The 19,844-nt window shown below is 45.5% G+C and overlaps 1 protein-coding gene across 2 annotated transcripts in view; it reads right to left on the bottom strand.

Annotated features, from left to right (window-relative positions):
* ASXL2 (ASXL transcriptional regulator 2) overlaps positions 1-19,844 on the bottom strand; it is a 399,260-nt gene that overhangs the window by 272,804 nt on the left and 106,612 nt on the right. The window contains exon 3 of one of the 2 annotated variants that reach the window (XM_029596278.1): positions 13,121-13,123. The exons of the other annotated variant lie outside the window; for it this stretch is intronic. Coding sequence (XP_029452138.1) covers positions 13,121-13,123 — 3 coding nt within the window. The remainder of the gene's footprint in view (positions 1-13,120; positions 13,124-19,844) is intronic. 2 annotated transcript variants of the gene reach the window in all.

Raw genomic sequence — 19,844 nt, 5'->3', positions numbered from 1 at the left:
CGAGCTTCCAGCAGGAAAACCCTGCCCTGCTTCATATCAAACTGAACATCAAGATACTTTAACGACTGAGATGGCTGAAGACTGCTCTTGGCCAGGTTCATCTCCCAACTGAACGCCTGTAATAGAAAGATTACTTTGCGGGTTACCAAGCGGCTCTCTTCCAGAGACTTGGCCCGAATCAGCTAGTCTTCCAAATATGAGCGTACCAGGATCCAATTCTTTCTCAACTCTGCTGACCCCACCACCATAACCTTAGAAAAAGTTCTGGGTGTGGTGTCCAGACCAAAATGCAGCACTCAAAACTAATAATGGCATCCCAACACCGCAACTCTCAGGAAACGTTGATGCTCTAATCAGATGGGAATATGGAGGTACGCCTTGGACAGTTCCCAGAAGGTCAGAAATTCCCTCAACTGCATGGCCATTATCACTGATCGCAATGTTTCCATGGGAAAATGAGTCATCCACAAATGATGGTTGACCCCCTTTGAGATCCAGGATGGGATGAAAGGAGCCCTCCTTCTTGGGCACAACAAAATAAATAGAATATCGACCCATATTTTCTTAAGATGTAGGCACTGGGACCACAGCCCTCAGACTGAGGAGTCTTGACAATTTACATACTTCTGTGGGAAGTGGCAGAGAGACACCATGAACACGTCCAGAGGAACACTGCAAAACTCCAGCGTATATCCTTCTCATATCATCTCCAGGACCCACTGATCCAATGTGATTTCGATCCACTTCTGATAAAAGAGAGAGAGGTGCTCCCCCATCTCCTGTTCCCGGAGTAGGTCAGCAAACCTTCATTGGGAAGCTCAGGAGGTTCCATTACCCGAGCCTGCACCCCAACTAGGCTGTCTGGGAATAAAGGACTAATACCTACCAAAACGTCAAGTCCTCTGAAAGTTCACTCCTGTGTAGGGTCGAAAATGCTTGGATCCCCTGGCATGACCTCTCATGCCAAAGGAGAGCAGCATCTGCTTCTTATCCTCCAGCAACCAAGGAACCAGAGATTCGCCCCACTTACTGGCTAGTTTCTCCAACTCGCTCCCAAACAAGAACGAGCCTTTAAAAGGCAATTTCATAAGATTAGCCTCGGAGGTCGCATCGGCTGACCAATTTCTCAACCATAACTGATGCCTGGCTGCTATTACCGAAGCCACCCCTTTGGCTGAGATGCACACCAAATTGCAGCCTGCATCTGCCAAAAAGGCAGCAGTAACTAGGGCTCCATAACTGCCTTAGAATTCACTCCAGATTCATTGACCTCCTTAGAGAGAAGTAAACAAGAGCGAGCCACTAGGGAATAACAAGAAGCTATCTGCAAGGTCATTGCCACTCCTTCAAATGCTTGCTTTAAGGAGGGCCTCAATCCTTCTATCGTGCATATCCTTCAATGCCACGCCTTCCTCCACGGGGATAGTCGTCCACTTGGAGACGGCACAGACAAGCGCATCCACTTTCGGAAAATGCAAACGCTCTCTCACCACTGGATCCAGGGGGTAAAGGCCTTCCAGAGCCTGACCCCTCCCTTAAAAATTAGCTTCCAGGGTGTCCTACTCAAGATCAATCAATTCTTGAATGGCCTCCATAACAAGGGAAAAACAAAAGGCTTTACGCAAAGAAACCAAAATAGGATTTTTATTTGGCTCAAACATGGAATCTGCCCCAGATACTCCCAGCATCTTTTAATGTCTGGGAAATCAGAGCCAGTAGCTCATATCTATGAAAGAACCGCAGCATAGTCCTATACGGTTCCAGTCCCAGAGGAATTTCCCCATCCTCCAGAGGGACAGGATCAGCCTCATCATCTGTGCCATCTGGATTCCCATTGAGAGGACCTGGTGCCAATCTAGGAGTACTTCAGCACTTAACAGTAGTACTGGGCGAGTGAGAGGGCACAGCCTGTGACTCTGACATAACAGGATTGGATGGGGCTGAGGATTGCGCCTGAAGAAAGGATTGCAATCCTTGAAAAAAATTCTACCCAAGAAAAGGCAGAAGGATCCATGCCAGAACAAGAATGCACCTGTGCTGTGCCCACTGAGCTACTCTCCCCCCCTCTGATGAACCAGTTAAGGGAGGCCCAAGGTCAGGTGCCACTCCTGGAATGTCTTTACTCAGGCCGTCAGGCTGAGAAGAACCAGGCTTAGTAAAATCAGAGGAAGATAATTTTCCCTGAGCCTCTAAGTAGTGCTGACACAAGATAGAGATGCCCAAACATAACAGGCAGCACAAAGAGAAAGGCACTTAGGTTTCTTAGACACAAGCGCCATCAGTCTGTCAGTATGCTTACAGGCGACTGAAGGTGTAAGTCTAGCTGAATTTATGCTGTAAAATATATGAATACAAAATTTAGGCACACAAAATTTAGGTGTCCCAAGGCTAGGCATCACAAAACTAGGCGCACTTCCACCCTTCTAAACTTAAGTGCACAAACAATGCTTCCCAAATTGTGCGCACAGGCAAGAGCACGCCTAACACGGAAGCTGCAATCACCTGGATGCCCAAGCAGGCATCTGACTAAGCATGCAAAAACTGGGTGCACAACTTGGACGCATAGCCAGATGCACGTCCACCCACCGACGGTCCTGAAGAGGGCAGCCTAATGTGCAGGAAAATGCCTGCAAAAATGTCACCGTGGCCTACCACTCGGCGCACAGAGAAAAGCCTAACAGTGGGGCCTAGCCCACCTGGGCTGCTCAAGTCCCTTAACCTCCCTTGGGAGTGGGAACGTATGATGGAACAGCGTGCCGAGCACAGAGACCAGAGGAAGAGGGAAGCCTTACAAACAACCCTTCTACTCTGTCTCTGTCTTTTTTTTTTTCTTTAAACCTTACCTGAGCTCAGCCTTTCCTGGCTGAGTACAGAGACAGTCTCCAGCTGTGGGGGGAGAAGTACCATCACTACTGTACACGGCTTCCTGCACCCGCTGCCTTTCAGCTGTTTTAACAAATAAGTCCATCCAGCTGAAGAAAACCAGCTACCGGCCCAAGGCACTCATCTGAGGATCCACAGAAATCACCTCAGGAATTCTCAACTGTGGGAGGGACCATTTGGTATCACTGCAGAAGAGTGGGGCAAATTAAATCTCCTTTTATTTCTCCTTCTAAAATTTGAAGAAATCTCCAGTAGGGAGATGCATGTCCACTATCTGCTGGAGATGGAGAATACTGGCAGGCTGATGCAACTGCAGCATTCTATGTACTGTGACGACAGTTTTGCTCCATCTCTATCTGCTATGCATAACCCACTGGTTCTGAATTCATCTGTCTGGGTGCCAGGAAATCAGCCTTTATCCAGCTAAATTCTAGCCAGCTAATAAATTACATGAATAGAATTTAGCCAGATAAATTAGGGGCAGTCCAGGGACGAAACAGGGAAGACTTGAATTAGCTGGCTAAGTTAACTGGCTAACTCCAATATTCAAAGTTAGCCAGATGACTTATGGGGTCATTTATCAAAATGCGCTAAGGCATTTTTGCATGCGTTATGGGCTTCTCTCTCTCCCCCCCCCCCCCCTCCAATGGTCCCCCAGTGGTTGAATGCAGGAAATACAACAGGTATGGCACTTATCACAATTTGCGCTAACTTAGCTCTTCGCATAGGTAATTAGCGCAAATTGCAATAAACTGTATATTAGCATAAAACACGCCCCATTTACTATCGCATGCGATACTTATTGCATTTTGATAAATCCAGGCCTTAGTTAGCTAAGTCTGGTTGAGTCAAAGAGCTGTCCAAAAGTTAGCCAGCTATTATAGTTAGCCGGCTAACTAATTAATTTAACTGGCTATACTCAATAGTAAGGTTGCACTGTTGAATATGCCTCCAAAGTTAGCTGGATATGTTTATCCGGCTAACTTTGCTATCCGGACTGTGTCTGAATATAGACCTCTTCATTTATATTCCGCATTTCGACTTTAGCAATGTGGATCACAAAATACATATTAAAAACAAGTCACAATAATACAACAAAAAAGCAACTTTAACTAAATGCCTCTACAAACAAAAATGTTTTTACCTTTTTTCTAAAACTTAGATAATCTCAGTCACTGTGTACCTCACATGGCAGAGAATTCCAGAGATTTGGGCCCAATATAGAAAATGCTTTCAGGTGAATTTTCAAAGGAGTTACGCATGCAAATTTAACATACTATTATAACAATTTTCAAAAGCTATTTACCAGCCTTAAGTGCACTTAAGGTAGATAAAACTTACTGACAATTCAATGGCATATATAGCAGTTTTCAAAAGCCCACTTACCCAGGTAAAGTGCATTTACACGTGTAAAACCCAGTTTTAAGCATGTAAATGCTTTTGAAAATCAGACCCTTTGGTTCTAGTTGTTGTGACATGAGCAGCAGACAATGCAGGCACAATTAACAAACATTGGGGAGTGGAGCATTGAACAGTTTGGTACATAGCATTTATAATATCTTTCAAATCAATGTATCAACATGTATAGATCTGTGAATTAATGACAACAATTTGAATTTACACTATTGTGCAACTGGTAGCCAGTGCAAATCTTTCAAATAGGGAGTGATACCAACACACCCCTATATACCAAATACTGTCCTGACAGCTGCATTCTGGATTAATTACAGAGCATTAAAATAATCAATGTGTTACAGCACTAAAAGCTTGCACAACAAGGTACAAATCATAAGATGACAAAATGAGGCGCAATGGTCTTAATAATCCAATATTTAGCATAGCCCTGCCCAGATTCCCTCCCCTATTACAATGAGCTGCTTTGCATGTGATTTGTATGCATGGATTTTGCAAATTCATAGAAAGAAGCTCATTATTAGGAAATCTTATGTTAATAATTAGCCAACTTAGAAAGTTGCTAGCTGTGTTAAGTTAACAACACCTATTTGAAAAAGATTAATCTAATGCGGGTCCTGAGGCTCATTTGATTTAAAGGGCCATACCTTAAAATAAAAAATCCGGCTCAAAATAAAAAAGGTGTGAGGTAGCCTCAACATGCCAAGTCAAAAAAAAAAGAACAAAGTAGCTTGTGTGACAACGGCCCCCCTCCCCCAAACCTGTCAGAATAAAATAAGGTATGTTCCTCCCACCCACATTTTGTTACAAATAGGCCTCAGTATTGTTACCTCCCTTCCTCCCATATACCCAAGGAAAAAAAATACTTGCTGGTGTATAGGGCCCTGCAAAACCTCCTCTTCCTCCCATCTCCCAAGTCAGAGAAAATGTCATTCATTTCTAGTAGGAACCCCAAACCCACCCCTTACTCCCCACCCCCACATCCTAATCTCGAAAATCCCAAATTAATCTAGCATTGGGGTCTGGAGTGCTTCCTAGCCCCGGGACCGGTTGGTGCCATTTTTCAAAATGGTGCCGACCTGACCTTGCCCCAGTCACGTGCCCCTTGCCTCAGTTCTTTGGCCCAGGCTAAGACTGATCAAGCCATAGAACTGTCCTAACGCTAGCCCAATAAAGTTAGCTAGCTATCTTTATGATAGCCACCTATATTCAACAGTGTGGTTGCATTATTGAATATATCTCCAAAGTTAGCTGGATAAGTTTATTCGGTTAACTTTGCTATCTGGACAGTGCTTGAATATCGATCTCACAGGATATACATGCATAAATTTACACACACATCAGGCAGACAATTTTATAGCAGGATATTTCTGTGAATAAAGCACTGTTTTAGCTGTGGAAATGTCATTGAAAATTACTCTCTAAATATATAGAAGTTCATATTCAAATGATAGCTGGTTAGGGAAGCTAGATGAATAAACTTATTCAGCTAACTTACATCTAGATTTATCAAAATGCTATATTTATAGCAGAAATAGTGCCCGTTTAGGCTAACTTCCCTGCTCCTGTTCATCACATAGGTAATTTGCAATGTTATCTGTTGTGTGCTATGCCAGCGTATTCCGCGATGCCTTAGCGCATTGCACGTCATTAGCCATGGCGTGCGCTATTAGCTGCAACTCACATTGTTTTATGCACATTGTTCAAATTTTTAGTTATATATATATATACCCACTTCCTGCAGCTGCCTCTTTGAAGGTGTGTCGGGAGTAGGAGAGAGGAGGTGAGGAGTTGGAGATAGTTGGAGCTTTTCATACAATTACTGAGTGAGTTGCTCTGTTTTGTGTTATAATCTGCTTCCCTTTCCCTTGGTTTCATTTGTTATTTTGTATGTGTGAAAGTTTTTGTTTGTTTGTCACGTTTGTCTGTTGGTCTTTTTCTGTGGAGGAGTTGTCGTGGGGAGAAGTGAGGCGGCATGTGAAGGAGGAGTGGAGGAGTGAGGAGGTGTGTGGAGGAGTGAGGCGGTAACATAAGAACATAAAAACATGCCATACTGGGTCAGACCAAGGGTCCATCAAGCCCAGCATCCTGTTTCCAACAGTGGCCAATCCAGGCCATAAGAACCTGGCAAGTACCCAAAAACTAAGTCTGTTCCATGTTACTGTTGCTAGTAATAGCAGCGGCTATTTTCTAAGTCAACTCAATTAATAGCAGGTAATAGACTTCTCCTCCAAGAACTTATCCAATCATTTTTTAAATACAGCTACACTAATTGCACTAACCACATACTCTGGCAACAAATTCCAGAGTTTAATTGTGCGTTGAGTGAAAAAGAACTTTCTCCGATTAGTTTTAAATGTGCCACATGCTAACTTCATGGAATGCCTCCTAGTCTTTCTATTATCCAAAAGAGTAAATAACTGATTCACATTTACCCATTCTAGACCTCTCATGATTTCAAACACCTCTATCATATCTTCCCTCAGCCGTCTCTTCTCCAAGCTGAAAAGTCCTAACCTCTTTTGTCTTTCCTCATAGGGGAGCTTTTCCATTCCCCTTATCATTTTGGTCGCCCTTCTCTGTACCTTCTCCATCGCAACTATATCTTTTTTGAGATGCGATGACCAGAATTGTACACAGTATTCAAGGTGCAGTCTCACCATGGAGCAATACAGCAGCATTATGACATTTTCCGTTTTACTCACCATTCCCTTTCTAATAATTCCCAACATTCTGTTTGCTTTTTTGACTGCCATAGCACACTGAACCGATGATTTCAATGTATTATCCACTATGACACCTAGATCTCTTTCTTGGGTGGTAGCTCCTAATATGGACCCTAACATTGTGTAACTATAGCATGGGTTATTTTTCCCTATATGCATCACCTTGCACTTATCCATATTAAATTTCATCTGCCATTCCGATGCCCAATTTTCCAGTCTCACAAGGTCTTCCTGCAATTTATCACAATCTGCTTGTGATTTAACTACTCTGAACAATTTTGTATAATCTGCAAATCTGATTACCTCACTCGTCATATTTCTTTCCAGATCATTTATAAATATATTGAAAAGTATCGGTCCCAAATCAGATCCCTGAGGCACTCCACTGCCCACTCCCTTCCACTGAGAAAATTGTCCATTTAATCCTACTCTCTGTTTCCTGTCTTTAGGCAGTTTGTAATCCACGAAAGGACATCGCCACCTATCCCATGCCTTTTTACTTTTCCTAGAAGCCTCTCATGAGGAACTTTGTCAAACGCCGTCTGAAAATCCAAATACACTACATCTACTGGTTCACTTTTATCTACATGTTTATTAACTCCTTCAAAAAGTGAAGCAGATTTGTGAGGCAAGACTTTCCTTGGGTAAAGCCATGCTGACTTTGTTCCATTAAACCATGTCTTTCTATATGTTCTGTGATTTTGATATTTAGAACAATTTCCACTATTTTTCCTGGCTCTGAATTGAGGCTAACTGGTCTGTAGTTTCCCGGATCGCCCCTGGAGCTCTTTTTAAATATTGGGGTTACATTAGTCACCCTCCAGTCTTCAGGTACAATGGATGATTTTAATGATAGGTTACAAATTTTTACTAATAGGTCTGAAATAGAGGAAGTAGAGGAATGATATGGGGAGGAGTGAAGAGGTGAGTAGGGGAGGAGTGGCGGAGTGAAGAGGTGTGTGGGGAGGAGTGTGGGGAGGAGTGACGAGGCAAATGGAGGACGAGTGAAGGAGTGAGGAGGTGTGTGGAGTAGGAATGTGGAAGAGTGTGGAGGAGTGGTGGTTGTGGAGAGGATAGAGCGTGAGAGGTGAGGGGAGAGAGGAGGAGGGAGGACGAGGGCAGGAGTGCTAGGGAAAGGAGAAGTAGGAGTAGGAGTAGGGACAGGGCCAGGAGTAGAGATAAGCAGGAGGGAAGAGATAGGAGGAGGCGAGAGAGGGTAGGGGATAGGCAGACGAGGACAGAGAGAGGACGACGGCAGGCTAGGGATAGAGAGAGAGGGTAGATGGGGAAGGAGTTTACAGGGTAGGGACAGGAGGTGGGGGAAGAAGGGAGGGGAGATGGGATTGGGAGTGAGAGTGAGAGTGAGAGTGAGAGTGAGAGTGAGGAAAGTCAGGACACCTCTCTGGAAGGGAAAGTGGCACCCCATTCTGGCAGCCAGGCAGCAGGACACCCTCGGCTGAGGGTTCTCAAGTTCAGCATTGAGGACAATGAGATGATTATTGCTGGTGTCCTCGAACATTACCCCTTCCTTTTTGGAAACCGTACATCCAGGGCCTCCAAGGCACTGAAGAGCCAGAATTGGCACACCATTGCACAGGCAATATCTAGGCAGAGTGGTGTCCAGAGCAGTGCTGAGCAGGTAGCCCACAGGTACTGGGACATAAAGGCACAATTAAAGATGAACGTCAGCAACCACAACAAGTACTTCTGATAGACTGGCGGAGGAGCCCTGTGCCCGACTGTGCTCTCGCCCATGGAGGAGCACCTCATCCAGTGGCTGGGACCAGACGTGATCAAGGGCATGGCTGAGTGGCTAAACACCAAGCGAGCCAGACCTGCTAAGTTCACCTCAACTGTTAATGGCAAGGCTGCTATAGTTGTGCACATCATTTGGCATAACGTGCTCACATTGTTTGAAATGCAAAGTGCACATGTCATGCCACATGTTCCATGTGTGCACCTCTTAGCTTTTGGTATTTATGTTTTCTTCTTTGTTTCCACAGCTCTCGCCCAGGACTCTGCCGCTCCCAGCCATCAAGCCCCAGGGACCAGTGGCACAACTGGAATGTTAACTGCACCCTTGCTTATGGATGCAGAGACCCAGTTCAGTGAAGAGGAGGAGGAGCAGCAGCAGCTGCAACAGCAGCATCACAGCCCACTCCTGGATGTCCTGGGCTCAGCAAGCCCACTAAATGTCAGTTTGAATCTCTCTGGCTTAATGGATGAACTCAGCTTGCAATGGGACACAGTGCAGGCAGCGTAAACGTGCTCCAGCATACCACATCACCAGCACAAGGCAGCAGGCACTGAAATGGACCAGACCACCAGCCTCACATGGCCCTTTTGGAGGCCGAAACCTCATCTTGCAAAATGATGAGCACAGCACTATCATTGTCCCCAGCAACAGCTCTGCCACCAGCACCAAATCCGCCACCATCACTCCCAACAGCACAGTCAACCACATTGGCCTCCATAGAGGAGCAGCTGGATTTGCTGGAAAGGAGCCATCGTGTGCAGCTACACCAAATACGGGCAGAGCCAATGCACCTGAGGACGGCTGTCAATGGGCACAGCCAAGCCCTGTGTGCCTAGACGATAGTGCAGGCACAGGGTCATACTACAGTGGCAACATCTACAAATAATCTCACCACTGTCATGACACAGATTCTCCAAAGAATGCCGGAGCCAGCACCTGTGCCTTCCCCAGCATCACAGGATGATGTCACACTGGAATACACGTCCGGATATCACCCGCAAAACAACGGCCTAGCGGAGAGAACAAATAGAACCCTCAAACAATTCCTACGTATCTATGTTAATGATAAACAGGACAACTGGGCAATTTTGCTTCCATGGGCTGAGTTTGCCCTCAACTCACACTCCTCCGCAGCCACTGGCTCTTCCCCATTTCAACTAGTCTATGGCAAGCAACCTTGGCCACCACTGCCTATTCCAGTTTCAGTCCCCTCTCCTATGGCTCAACTCTCCACCGATGAACTGCATTAACTCTGGACCTCTACCAGACATGCCCTGCTTAAAGCCAACCAAATGGCAAAAAAATATTTTGACCTTGTCCTCCCCTGCAACCTGGTCAGAAAGTATGGTTGAGCATGCGATATATCCGTTTAAAGCTTCCGTCAATGTGACTTACTCTGAGATTCATTGGTCCTTTCCCATACTCCGTCGCATAGGTGCAGTAGCTTATCAACTTCAACTACCTCCTTCACTCAAAATCCACAACACCTTCCACGTTTCCCTCTTGAAGCCATTGGTGCTTACTTGGCCATCCAGCCTACCACCAGTACCACAACCCCTCTCCTTGGAGGACGACATCACTTATCAGGTCCGCGAGGTACTGGATGTACGGAAACATAACAAAAGATGGGAATATCTCCTGGCATGGGAAGGGTTTGGCCCTGAAGAAAATACGTGGGAACCCCTGGCCAATATCTTGGATAGGAACCTGCTTGTTCAATTCCATGCAGATCACCCTTCCAAGCTGAAACCACCGGGGAGACGCCCTAGAGAAGGGGATACTGTTAATGTTTCCAGTCATGGTCGCCCGCAACTGGCACTTGCCTATCTTTGTTTTAATTTGCCCAGTTGTAGCGGTTGCTATGTCAGCCTGCGGATTGTTCTCCCTTTGTTTGGGGCTTTCATCTACATCTGTAATTTGTTTTATTTACAGATATAGGGGAGATTTTCAAAGGGTTACGCGCGTAACCCCCGAAAACCTACCCCAAACCCCCCTGCGCATGCCGAGCCTATTTTGCATAGGCTCGGCGGTGCGCGCAAGCCCTGGGATGCGCGTAAGTCCCGGGGCTTTCTGGGGGCGTGTCGGGGGCATGCCGCGATGGGGCGTCATCCGGGGGCGTGGCCGCGGGCATGGTTCCGTCCCAGGGGCGTTCCGGGGGGAGGCATGGCCGCGGCCTCCAGACCAGCCCCTGGACTGGAACCTGGCGCGCTGGCAGCCGACCCACACGGGCGAGTTACGCCTGCCTCGAGCAGACGTAATTTTGGGAATAAAGGTAAGGGGGTGTAGATAGGGCTGGGGGGGTGGGTTAGGTAGGGGAAGGGAGGGGAAGGTGGGGGGAGGCGGAAGGAATGTTCCCTCCGAGGCCGCTCTGATTTTGGAGCGGCCTCGGAGGGAACGGGCAGCTCGTGCAGGGCTCAGCGCGCGCAGGGTGCACAAATGTGCACCCCTTGCATGCGCCAACCCCGGATTTTATAAGATACACGTGGTTACGCATGTATCTTATAAAATCCAGTATACTTTTGTTTGCGCCTGGTGCACAAACAAAAGTACGCGCTCGTGCTTTTTTAATAAAATGTACTCCATATTGTACAACGGTCTTTGAAGATCCTTGTGGTCTCATTTTCTGTCCCTTCCGATGCAGCCATTACAAAACACGGCCTGTGTCGGGGGACTGACAGTGCTCTATGATGATTGAACTACATTCTTTCATCTTATAGTAAGATAAGACTGCCTGTTTATTTGAATTAGTATGAATACAAATATTTATTTGGTGATTAAGACACTTTTGTCTGTGGATGAATTTAAATCTTTAAACACACCCCTCTTCAGTGACTGTAGGCTGTGCCATTATTGGGCACAACCACTGGCAAGAGAGGTTACACCTCAGAGAGCTTGGGATAATATAACACCTGGGAGCTTCTCAGTAACAGGAATCCAAGTCACAAGCCATCAGAGTAGGGATCCTCTGGAAGTCTTTCCACTCCTTGTGGAGGAAGTAAATCAGGGCTCTATTGCATAGCGCTACTCTCCTAATAACCCATTCGAACTAGATGATCTAACCAAGGTGGACAAGATCTCACTTATTTATCTAGAGGGCTTGACTGAATGTCTGCCAACATGCCCAAGAGATGTCTCGGTACACCCATGGCTAATGCATTCCAAGTCTTACTGGTGCACTGGTGCTCAATGTTTATTGTCACTCAGCAGTGTACAGCATCCAACCTTTATTTCCAGTGGCACAGCAGCACCGAACATTGATGCAGTACAGGGCATCTTTCTCTATTGAAACAGCGGTGCCTAACCGCAATGGTCTCCCATCACCTGACTTCACTGTAGCATCCAACAATGATAGGCTGTCACTGCAGCGCCCCTTGGTGCAGCTGCCTACATTGATGTCTGCATGGTAGCACATCTTTCACCCATGCCACAGTGGCACCCACCAGTCTCTCTCAAAATTTTACAACAAAGGGAGAGAGGGAGTGAAGACACACATGAACTCATGACGATGGGACTATATAAGCATAAAGAAGATGGTATGGAATAGGTAGAGAGCTCCGTCAGTTAACTTAGCTACCATATGTGGCTGCCAGAGCTCCTTCACTACTGCTGCTCTCAACACTCAGAGTAAATCACATCTATTGCTTAGTACATGCTATCTCTGTCTCACACAGCCTAGGGATAAGAGGCTGGAAAGACTCAAAGGTGGGGAAGATAAGGAAGTTTTGTGTGTTAAGTGTGTGCTGCACAAAGTGTGCCCTGCATGCTGCTCATCAATTACCACACTCCAGGACTCACTCTATGACTAGACTTGTATGATTACACCTTTAAGAGCCACCGTGATGTCTCTTTTTGTTGCGAGGTGCTGAGAGAGCTCAAGTGATGGCCTAGATATAAGTAACAGGCGGTGATTTTTCCGTGGAATACCTGATCAGGACTGAAGGCAAACCAGTGTACCATGCACACTGGTTGGGAAACACTGCATTAGCGTGATTCTATTATAATGTTTATATTTGGAGTACTTGCTTTCATGTTGAACCTGCTATAGTCAAAAAGATAGCAGGACTGGGCATAAAGAGAAAACAAGGAAATTTAAACAGATCTTTTTCTTCATTTTAAAATATAAAGCATCACTAAATAGTAGACAAACCCATCATCATAATGTGAAAAAATGCCAGCTGACCTGAAATGTTATATTTGAATAAGTATAGTGCTAATGATTATTCCATATCTTGAACACAGCTGTGAAACAAGCCACTGATAGTATAAAACTTATACAGCTCCAAGTTCTACTGAAAAAAAAGTTTGACATTCACAATAATCTTAAAAGATCAACAGTTCTTACCTTCTGGAGATGAAGTGCAAACAAAAAAAAAAAAGAAAAAACTATGAACTTGAAATCTAAACAATTTTTTAACATATGCAACTATATATACAGTATCTAGTAGGGATGTGAATCGTTTTACGACGATTAAAATTATCGTCCGATAATTTTAATATCGTCTTAAACCGTTATGAAACACAATACAATAGAGATTCTAACGATTTATCGTTATAAATCGTTAGAATCGTGAGCCGGCACACTAAAACCTGCTAAAACCCACCCCCGACCCTTTAAATTAAATCCCCCACCCTCCCGAACCCCCCCCCAAATAACTTAAATTACCTGGTGGTCCAGCGGCGGTCCGGAACGGCAGCGGTCCGGAACGGGCTCCTGCTATTGAATCTTGTTGTCTTCAGCCGGCGCCATTTTCCAAAATGGCGCCGAAAAATGGCTGCGGCCATAGACCAACAGGATTCGACGGCAGGAGGTCCTTCCGGACCCCCGCTGGACTTTTGGCAAGTCTCGCCTCGCTGAACGACCTCCTGCAGTCGATCTCCTGCCGGCGCCATTTTCCGTACGGAAAACGATTCGCGGCGGGAAATCGCTCCCTGACCCCCGCTGGACCTCCAGGAACTTTTGGCCAGCTTGGGGGGGGCCTCCTGACCCCCACAAGACTTGCCAAAAGTCCAGCGGGGGTCCGGAAGGACCTCCTGCCGTCGAATCCTGTTGGTCTATGGCCGCCGCCATTTTTCGGCGCCATTTTGGAAAATGGCGCCGGCTGAAGACAACAAAATTCAATAGCAGGAGCCCGTTCCGGACCGCTGCCGTTCCGGACCGCCGCTGGACCACCAGGTAATTTAAGTTATTTGGGGGGGGGTTCGGGAGGGTGGGGGATTTAATTTAAAGGGTCGGGGGTGGGTTTTAGCGGGTTTTAACGATTTTAGCGGGTTTTAACGATTTATCACGATATTTTACCCCCCCAAACGGCAACAATACGATTCCCTCCCCCTCCCAGCCGAAATCGATCGTTAAGACGATCGAGGACACGATTCACATCTCTAGTATCTAGTGCTCTGAAAATGTGTTAGGGAAGGTAATTTGGTAACACTGCAGGTAACTTATGCAGCAAAGACACACATAAGCTATATCAATTGTCCACCAAAAGTACCCCACCATAACCTACACCTGAAAGTATGCATATAAGTAAAAACTCTGCCCCAATCCTGACACAGGTACGCCTCGCACAGTATGGGTAAACTTACATGCAAATATGACATATGCACATGGGGTGGGAAATTTTATAAAAACCCGATTTCTGCATGTAAAACAGCATTGTAAGATTGGAAATGCATTTGAAAATAAATACATAAATATTTCCTCTGTCATTATGAAGGTCATTTTTAAATTAAGCACAGGGCTTGCAGTTCTGTAGATGCAAGCATATTTTCACAGGGCAACCCCACATGGGAATTCCCTCTGAAAAGCTGACAGGCAAGGGGTCTTAAAGCAAATGCAAATGTACCCATGGAAAGTTCACACTGGGCTTTCAAAATAAAAGCCCTGCATGTTATTTCTTTCCCCCGGTCTCATCCTGTCCCTTCCCTATGCTTTTATTGATTTGGATAAAAGCAACCATGCTTGCTTTTACTTGTAGTGAGAGGGACAATTTTCAATGGGGCTTTTTATGTAAAAAGCTATGAAAAGGACTTCCGGTAGCATGGTGGAGGAGTAGGACGGACTTCTGCAGAGCTCCGCTCTTCCTCCCTCTGTTTTACTTTTTTTCTGTATCCTTTCCTATTTTTTCGACTTGTTTTATTTACCTTGCTGGCCACCGGACCTATTTGGTGTATTTCAGCAGCTTGGACTTTAACTTAGGCTCGGGCAACAGAATGGCAGTGAAACCGCAGCACTGGGGCCCAGACAAGTACTGCCAAATGGAGCTAAAAATGGCGCCGGCGACTGGATCTCCCTCATCCCCCGAACCTCGAGATGGGAAGGTAACCGAGCTGGTGGACGCTGTGGTCGCAGCTTTGGATGAAAAATTTGATAAACTATATCAACAATTTGAGACTATGAGCCAGCTATTGACAGCCTCCTCGACTCGTCTGCAGGAAGCAGAGTCTTGAATTTCGACAGTAGAAGATCGGATTACTCACCTGGAAGAGCAGCTCAAGGGTCTAAAAGCAGAGAATGAGAGGCAAGCTACTAAATTGGATGACCTTGAAAACAGGTCGAGGGGGGGTAATCTTAGATTCATTAGTTTCCCCGAAATCCTGAAAGATGGTGAGCTGGCGGCCATTTTGGAAACCTGGCTTCCCCGAGCCCTTGACCTAATGGAGAGGCATGGCGCACTTCGAATAGAAAGAGCGCACAGATTGGGTCAGAAGCAAGCTAATGCCCCTAAACCGAGACCGGTCATAGCGAAACTCTTAAATTCGGCATATAAAATGGAGATCCTGGCTGCCTATCGAAAGAAGCGAGCGATCGACTATGATGGCCACACCAACTTAATCTTCCAGGATTATTCTGCATTGGTGGCAGCGCGCCGCAAAGCATTTGTTCCTATCTGCTCAAAGCTGGCCCGCCACAAGATAGCTTTTATGCTCCAATTCCCTGCTCGGCTACGCATTACATTTATTTATTTATTTATTTATTTAGCATTTTTATATACCGATTTTCCAGTAACAGAATTACTAATCAAGTCGGTTTACATTTTAAACAATAACATGACAGGAGGATGTCTTACAATAAACAGGAAGATTGAACTTGGATAAAAATAATTGGGGTTAACAACATAAAGCTACATCTTTAGTCTTGATCATTTGTTGGCATTCAAATGGAAGCTGAAGTTAGGAGAAAGCTTGGCAGAATGAATCCCGAAATTTTGACTCAGTGGATGCAGCGGCCCAATTCGTGAACACTCTGGATCTACCACCAGGCGACTGAGTTGCCTACTAGGCTGAGTATTCTCATCTTTATTTTTTGATGGTGCTACGATTAGCTGTAGGGTGTGATCTATGGCTTTATTTCCTTAGCGAATTTCCTTATCGTGTATTTGGATGAGAAGATGTGGCGCAAGCAGCTTTCTCCCAATTGGATGTTTAACAAGTTTGATTGTTATTGAGAGCAGCCTTGTTTTTTTTTCTTTCCTATTTGATGGATATAGTCCTTGGCTTTAGAGATGCTGGGCAATGGTACTGACTTTCCTTTTGGCGCCAGGGATAGTGATCAGAGATTGTTCTTGATTTTTCTTTTTTTTTTTTTAACACATGAGAAGGAACAGTTCTCTGTTTTGCCTCCTTGGATTAATATCTTTTTGTTTGGACACCTATTTTCTTTTTAAGTTTATCATCCTGAGCGGGCTGATTTGTTTGATCTCAGGACTCCAACTGAATCTGTCTGTTGTGTTCTTAATTGTTTTTTATTTCCTTGGATAGTGGAAACCATTCATATAAATATATTTTTTTCTTTCTTTCTTCTTTCTTTACCTTATTCTTGTCTATCTCTTTTGGAGGGAGGGAGGGCTCCATGCTGAAGGAAGTACATTCTCTATGAGAAGAGAATGGGATGTTGGTTTGGGGGAAGGGAAATGGAGGGGTGGGATGGGGGGTGGGGTTGGGTTGGGTTGGGTTACAGGACATCAGGGTTTTTTTTGCTGAACACCGCTTTTACTGGCTCTCTTATACAGCTGGCACCATTGAATTATTGGACTTGGGTCTAGGCTGGGGGACCCAAGTCTTTACAGAGTATTCTGTATTTGGTCTCTTTGTTTCTCTTTGACTGAGGGTGCTATGTCACAGTCAGTAATTCGTTTTGGCTCATGGAATGTCTTGGGAATTGGCTCCGTTATAAAACGATATAAAATTTTACAGTCTCTTCAGAGACATCGGATCCATATAGCTCTTCTACAGGAAACTAAATTAGATGAGTTGGAACATCAAAAGCTCCGCCGCATGTGGGTTAGCCAGGTGTATTCAGTGCAAAGTTCCTCTAGGATGGCAGGAGTCTCTATTCTGATTGGCAAGCTATTTCCTTTTAAAATGGAGCAAGTTTTGGCTGACCCTGATGGTCGCTATCTCCCTTTAATTGGGCAACTTCAGGGATGAGATTTCACTATCTGCAACATATATGCTCCAAATATATATAGTCATGGTTTTTTTGTTAACTTGATCACTTTGATAGCAGCTAACATTTAAGGTCATCTCATTTTGGGTGGTGATTTTAACTGCGTGTTAGACCCCACACAAGATAGAACTACCAAGAAGGCTGGACCTGGGGATACCCCTACGAAAGGAGTTTCCATGATGTGTCATGCTCTTGGTTTATTGGATACGTGGCGGACAGTCCATCCCAATGACGTGGAGTATACACATATCTCTAGGGCCCATGGTACTGGGTCTCGGATTATGTTTTAACCCAGGATGGTGATTTTGCCTAGGTACTTCGAGCTGACTTAGGCCCCTTAGAAATTACAGACCATACTATGGTATTTGTAGACTTTTTGGTGGGTGCGCCTATTGACTCCTCGCGTCTTTGGCGGTTTCCCCGCCGTCTCTATGGCGATGCATCGTTTCGCACCTTTTTGGCGCAACACTGGGAAGATTATGCTACCAATAATCCTCAGCATACCTCTCGGCTTTTGCTATTTTGGGAAATGTCAAAGGCATGTAGCTTGGCGTTGGCTTGTCGGCGCTTACAGTTTTCCTGTAGTACTACTCATTTTTTTACCGGTAGTGGGGAACAAAGACTTTCCACCTGGTCTGAGGGACCGGACTTTTGGATTATGGGACAAGAGGGGCATCAGAGCTCTGGTGCATTTGGTAGAAGATTTTAATCATGTACATACTTTTGCAACGCTACAGGAGCAATACGAGCTTCCTTCCCACCATTTGTACGCGTAATTGCAAATTCGCCATTATATTCATTCGTTGCAGCTCCCAGATCCACATGACCAGGCTTGGGAACTCCTTTCTGATTTTTGGGATATGGATGACCTGACTCGACATAGACTTTCTTTTTGGTACCGCCTTCTGGGTAAATTTCAATCTCTCCCTGGCTGGCAAGCTCAGGTGGAAGGATGGAATAGGGAATTGGGTACTTTGCTAACTACTTCATATTACAGGCAACGTTTTAGGCGGGCCCAGTCCCTGTCCCTGCCGACCCCTCTTCAGGAGGTGCAGCTCAAATTCTTATAATGGTTTTATATGGCAGCGGCACAGGCGAGTAAAGTGGGACAGGTAGGCACTGGCTGCTGTCCTAAGTGTGCCGCCCCACATAGTACACTTGGTCATCAATTTTGGTCCTGCCCTAGTATTAAGTTTGTTTTGGCGTGCGGTCCACCGGTATTTACTGAATCATTGTGGGGTCTCTTTTGCATTCCATCTTAATGTTTTTTTATGGGATGACAGTCGGGGTATCTCCTTTCGGACTCAGCATGTCAAGTGGTGGTTCCGATTGGTGATAGTGCTTGCTAAAAAATGTATATTGCAGAAGTGGATTTCCCCAGAACCTCCCACCATAACCCAATTGCGGAATTTGATCCATCAGATCTGTCTTTTGTCTAAATATATCATCAATACAGAATGGTTTCTCCCGCGACATATTTTCTATGATCGCTGGGAAATTTATCTTTCCACTTTGTCACCTCTGGCACGGAGCCTTATTCTCAATGATATGTCCACTGCATGACTTCTTTTTCTGAGACATTCCATCGAGCCTTATTTCATAAGATACCTCACCTTGATTATTCTGGATGCCTTTTGTATCGCGGTGTTTGGATTCTTCTTTTTGGTTAATTCTTGGAGTTTGCTGTCCTGGGGTGGGGGAGGGGGGAATGTATACAATATACTCGTTTCTATCGTTATGCTCTCTGGAATTTTGTATGTTCTGACCAGCCCGAAGAACTACAGCGGGCAGAACATGTTGCGTCTTACAAGATGATTTTACAGCCTCCTTATGGAAATTTTATGTTATGTTTCCAATGTGAGTTTATTGTTTACTTTGTATAAAATGTGACTGTATGCCATACTTGTGCAAGTTTATATGTTTTAGCAGTCAATAAAAATATAATTAAAAAAAAAAGCTATGAAAAATATTCACTCCCAGCCCTTGAGGGCTGCAAACAGATCGGGTTTTCAGAATATCCTGTTGCGCCCGTTGGTCGCAGATGGCTGCGCCCTCTATTGCTCACCTTTTTCCTGCCTGACTCAGTACCTTTTGGGAAGATGGCTGCCTCTGCTTCTCCACGCCGATCCCTCCAGCGTCCCGGTCCGGCATGGGCGATTGCGTTCACCATCTTTCTCCCAGAGTCACCTAGGGCACGCGTGCGTGCGCAGCCTCGTCCTTTACGTGCGTCATGGCGGGAACCTTGGGGGCATCCCCACCGCATGACATCACAAGCTCTGGTATTTAAACTCCGTTCACAATTTCTTACACGAGTTAGCAAGGAATCCTCCATGCTGATCTCTCTACGTTACCAGATGCTTCCGCTCTGTGTACTCTCGCTCCAGGACGACTTAGTTACCCGCTTCATGGGGGCCTTGCCTCACTCCTCTACACCTTCCGGGGTTCTGTTACCAACAAGGACGTCTAAGGTACCCACTCCTCAGGGGCCTTGCCTGGCTCCTATCTACCCTCTGGGGTTGTCTACCATCTACAAGGACGCCCAAGGTACCCGCTCCTCGGGGGCCTTATTTCGTCCTGGACCTCCGCTCCTCAGGGGTTCTCTTCTACTACAACTGCCAGC

The sequence above is a fragment of the Rhinatrema bivittatum genome, chromosome 3 (assembly GCF_901001135.1).
Source record: "Rhinatrema bivittatum chromosome 3, aRhiBiv1.1, whole genome shotgun sequence".
NCBI classification, from domain to species: Eukaryota; Metazoa; Chordata; class Amphibia; order Gymnophiona; family Rhinatrematidae; genus Rhinatrema; species Rhinatrema bivittatum.
Note: the sequence above shows the minus strand (reverse complement) of the source record. Positions and strands in the feature narration are given on the sequence as shown.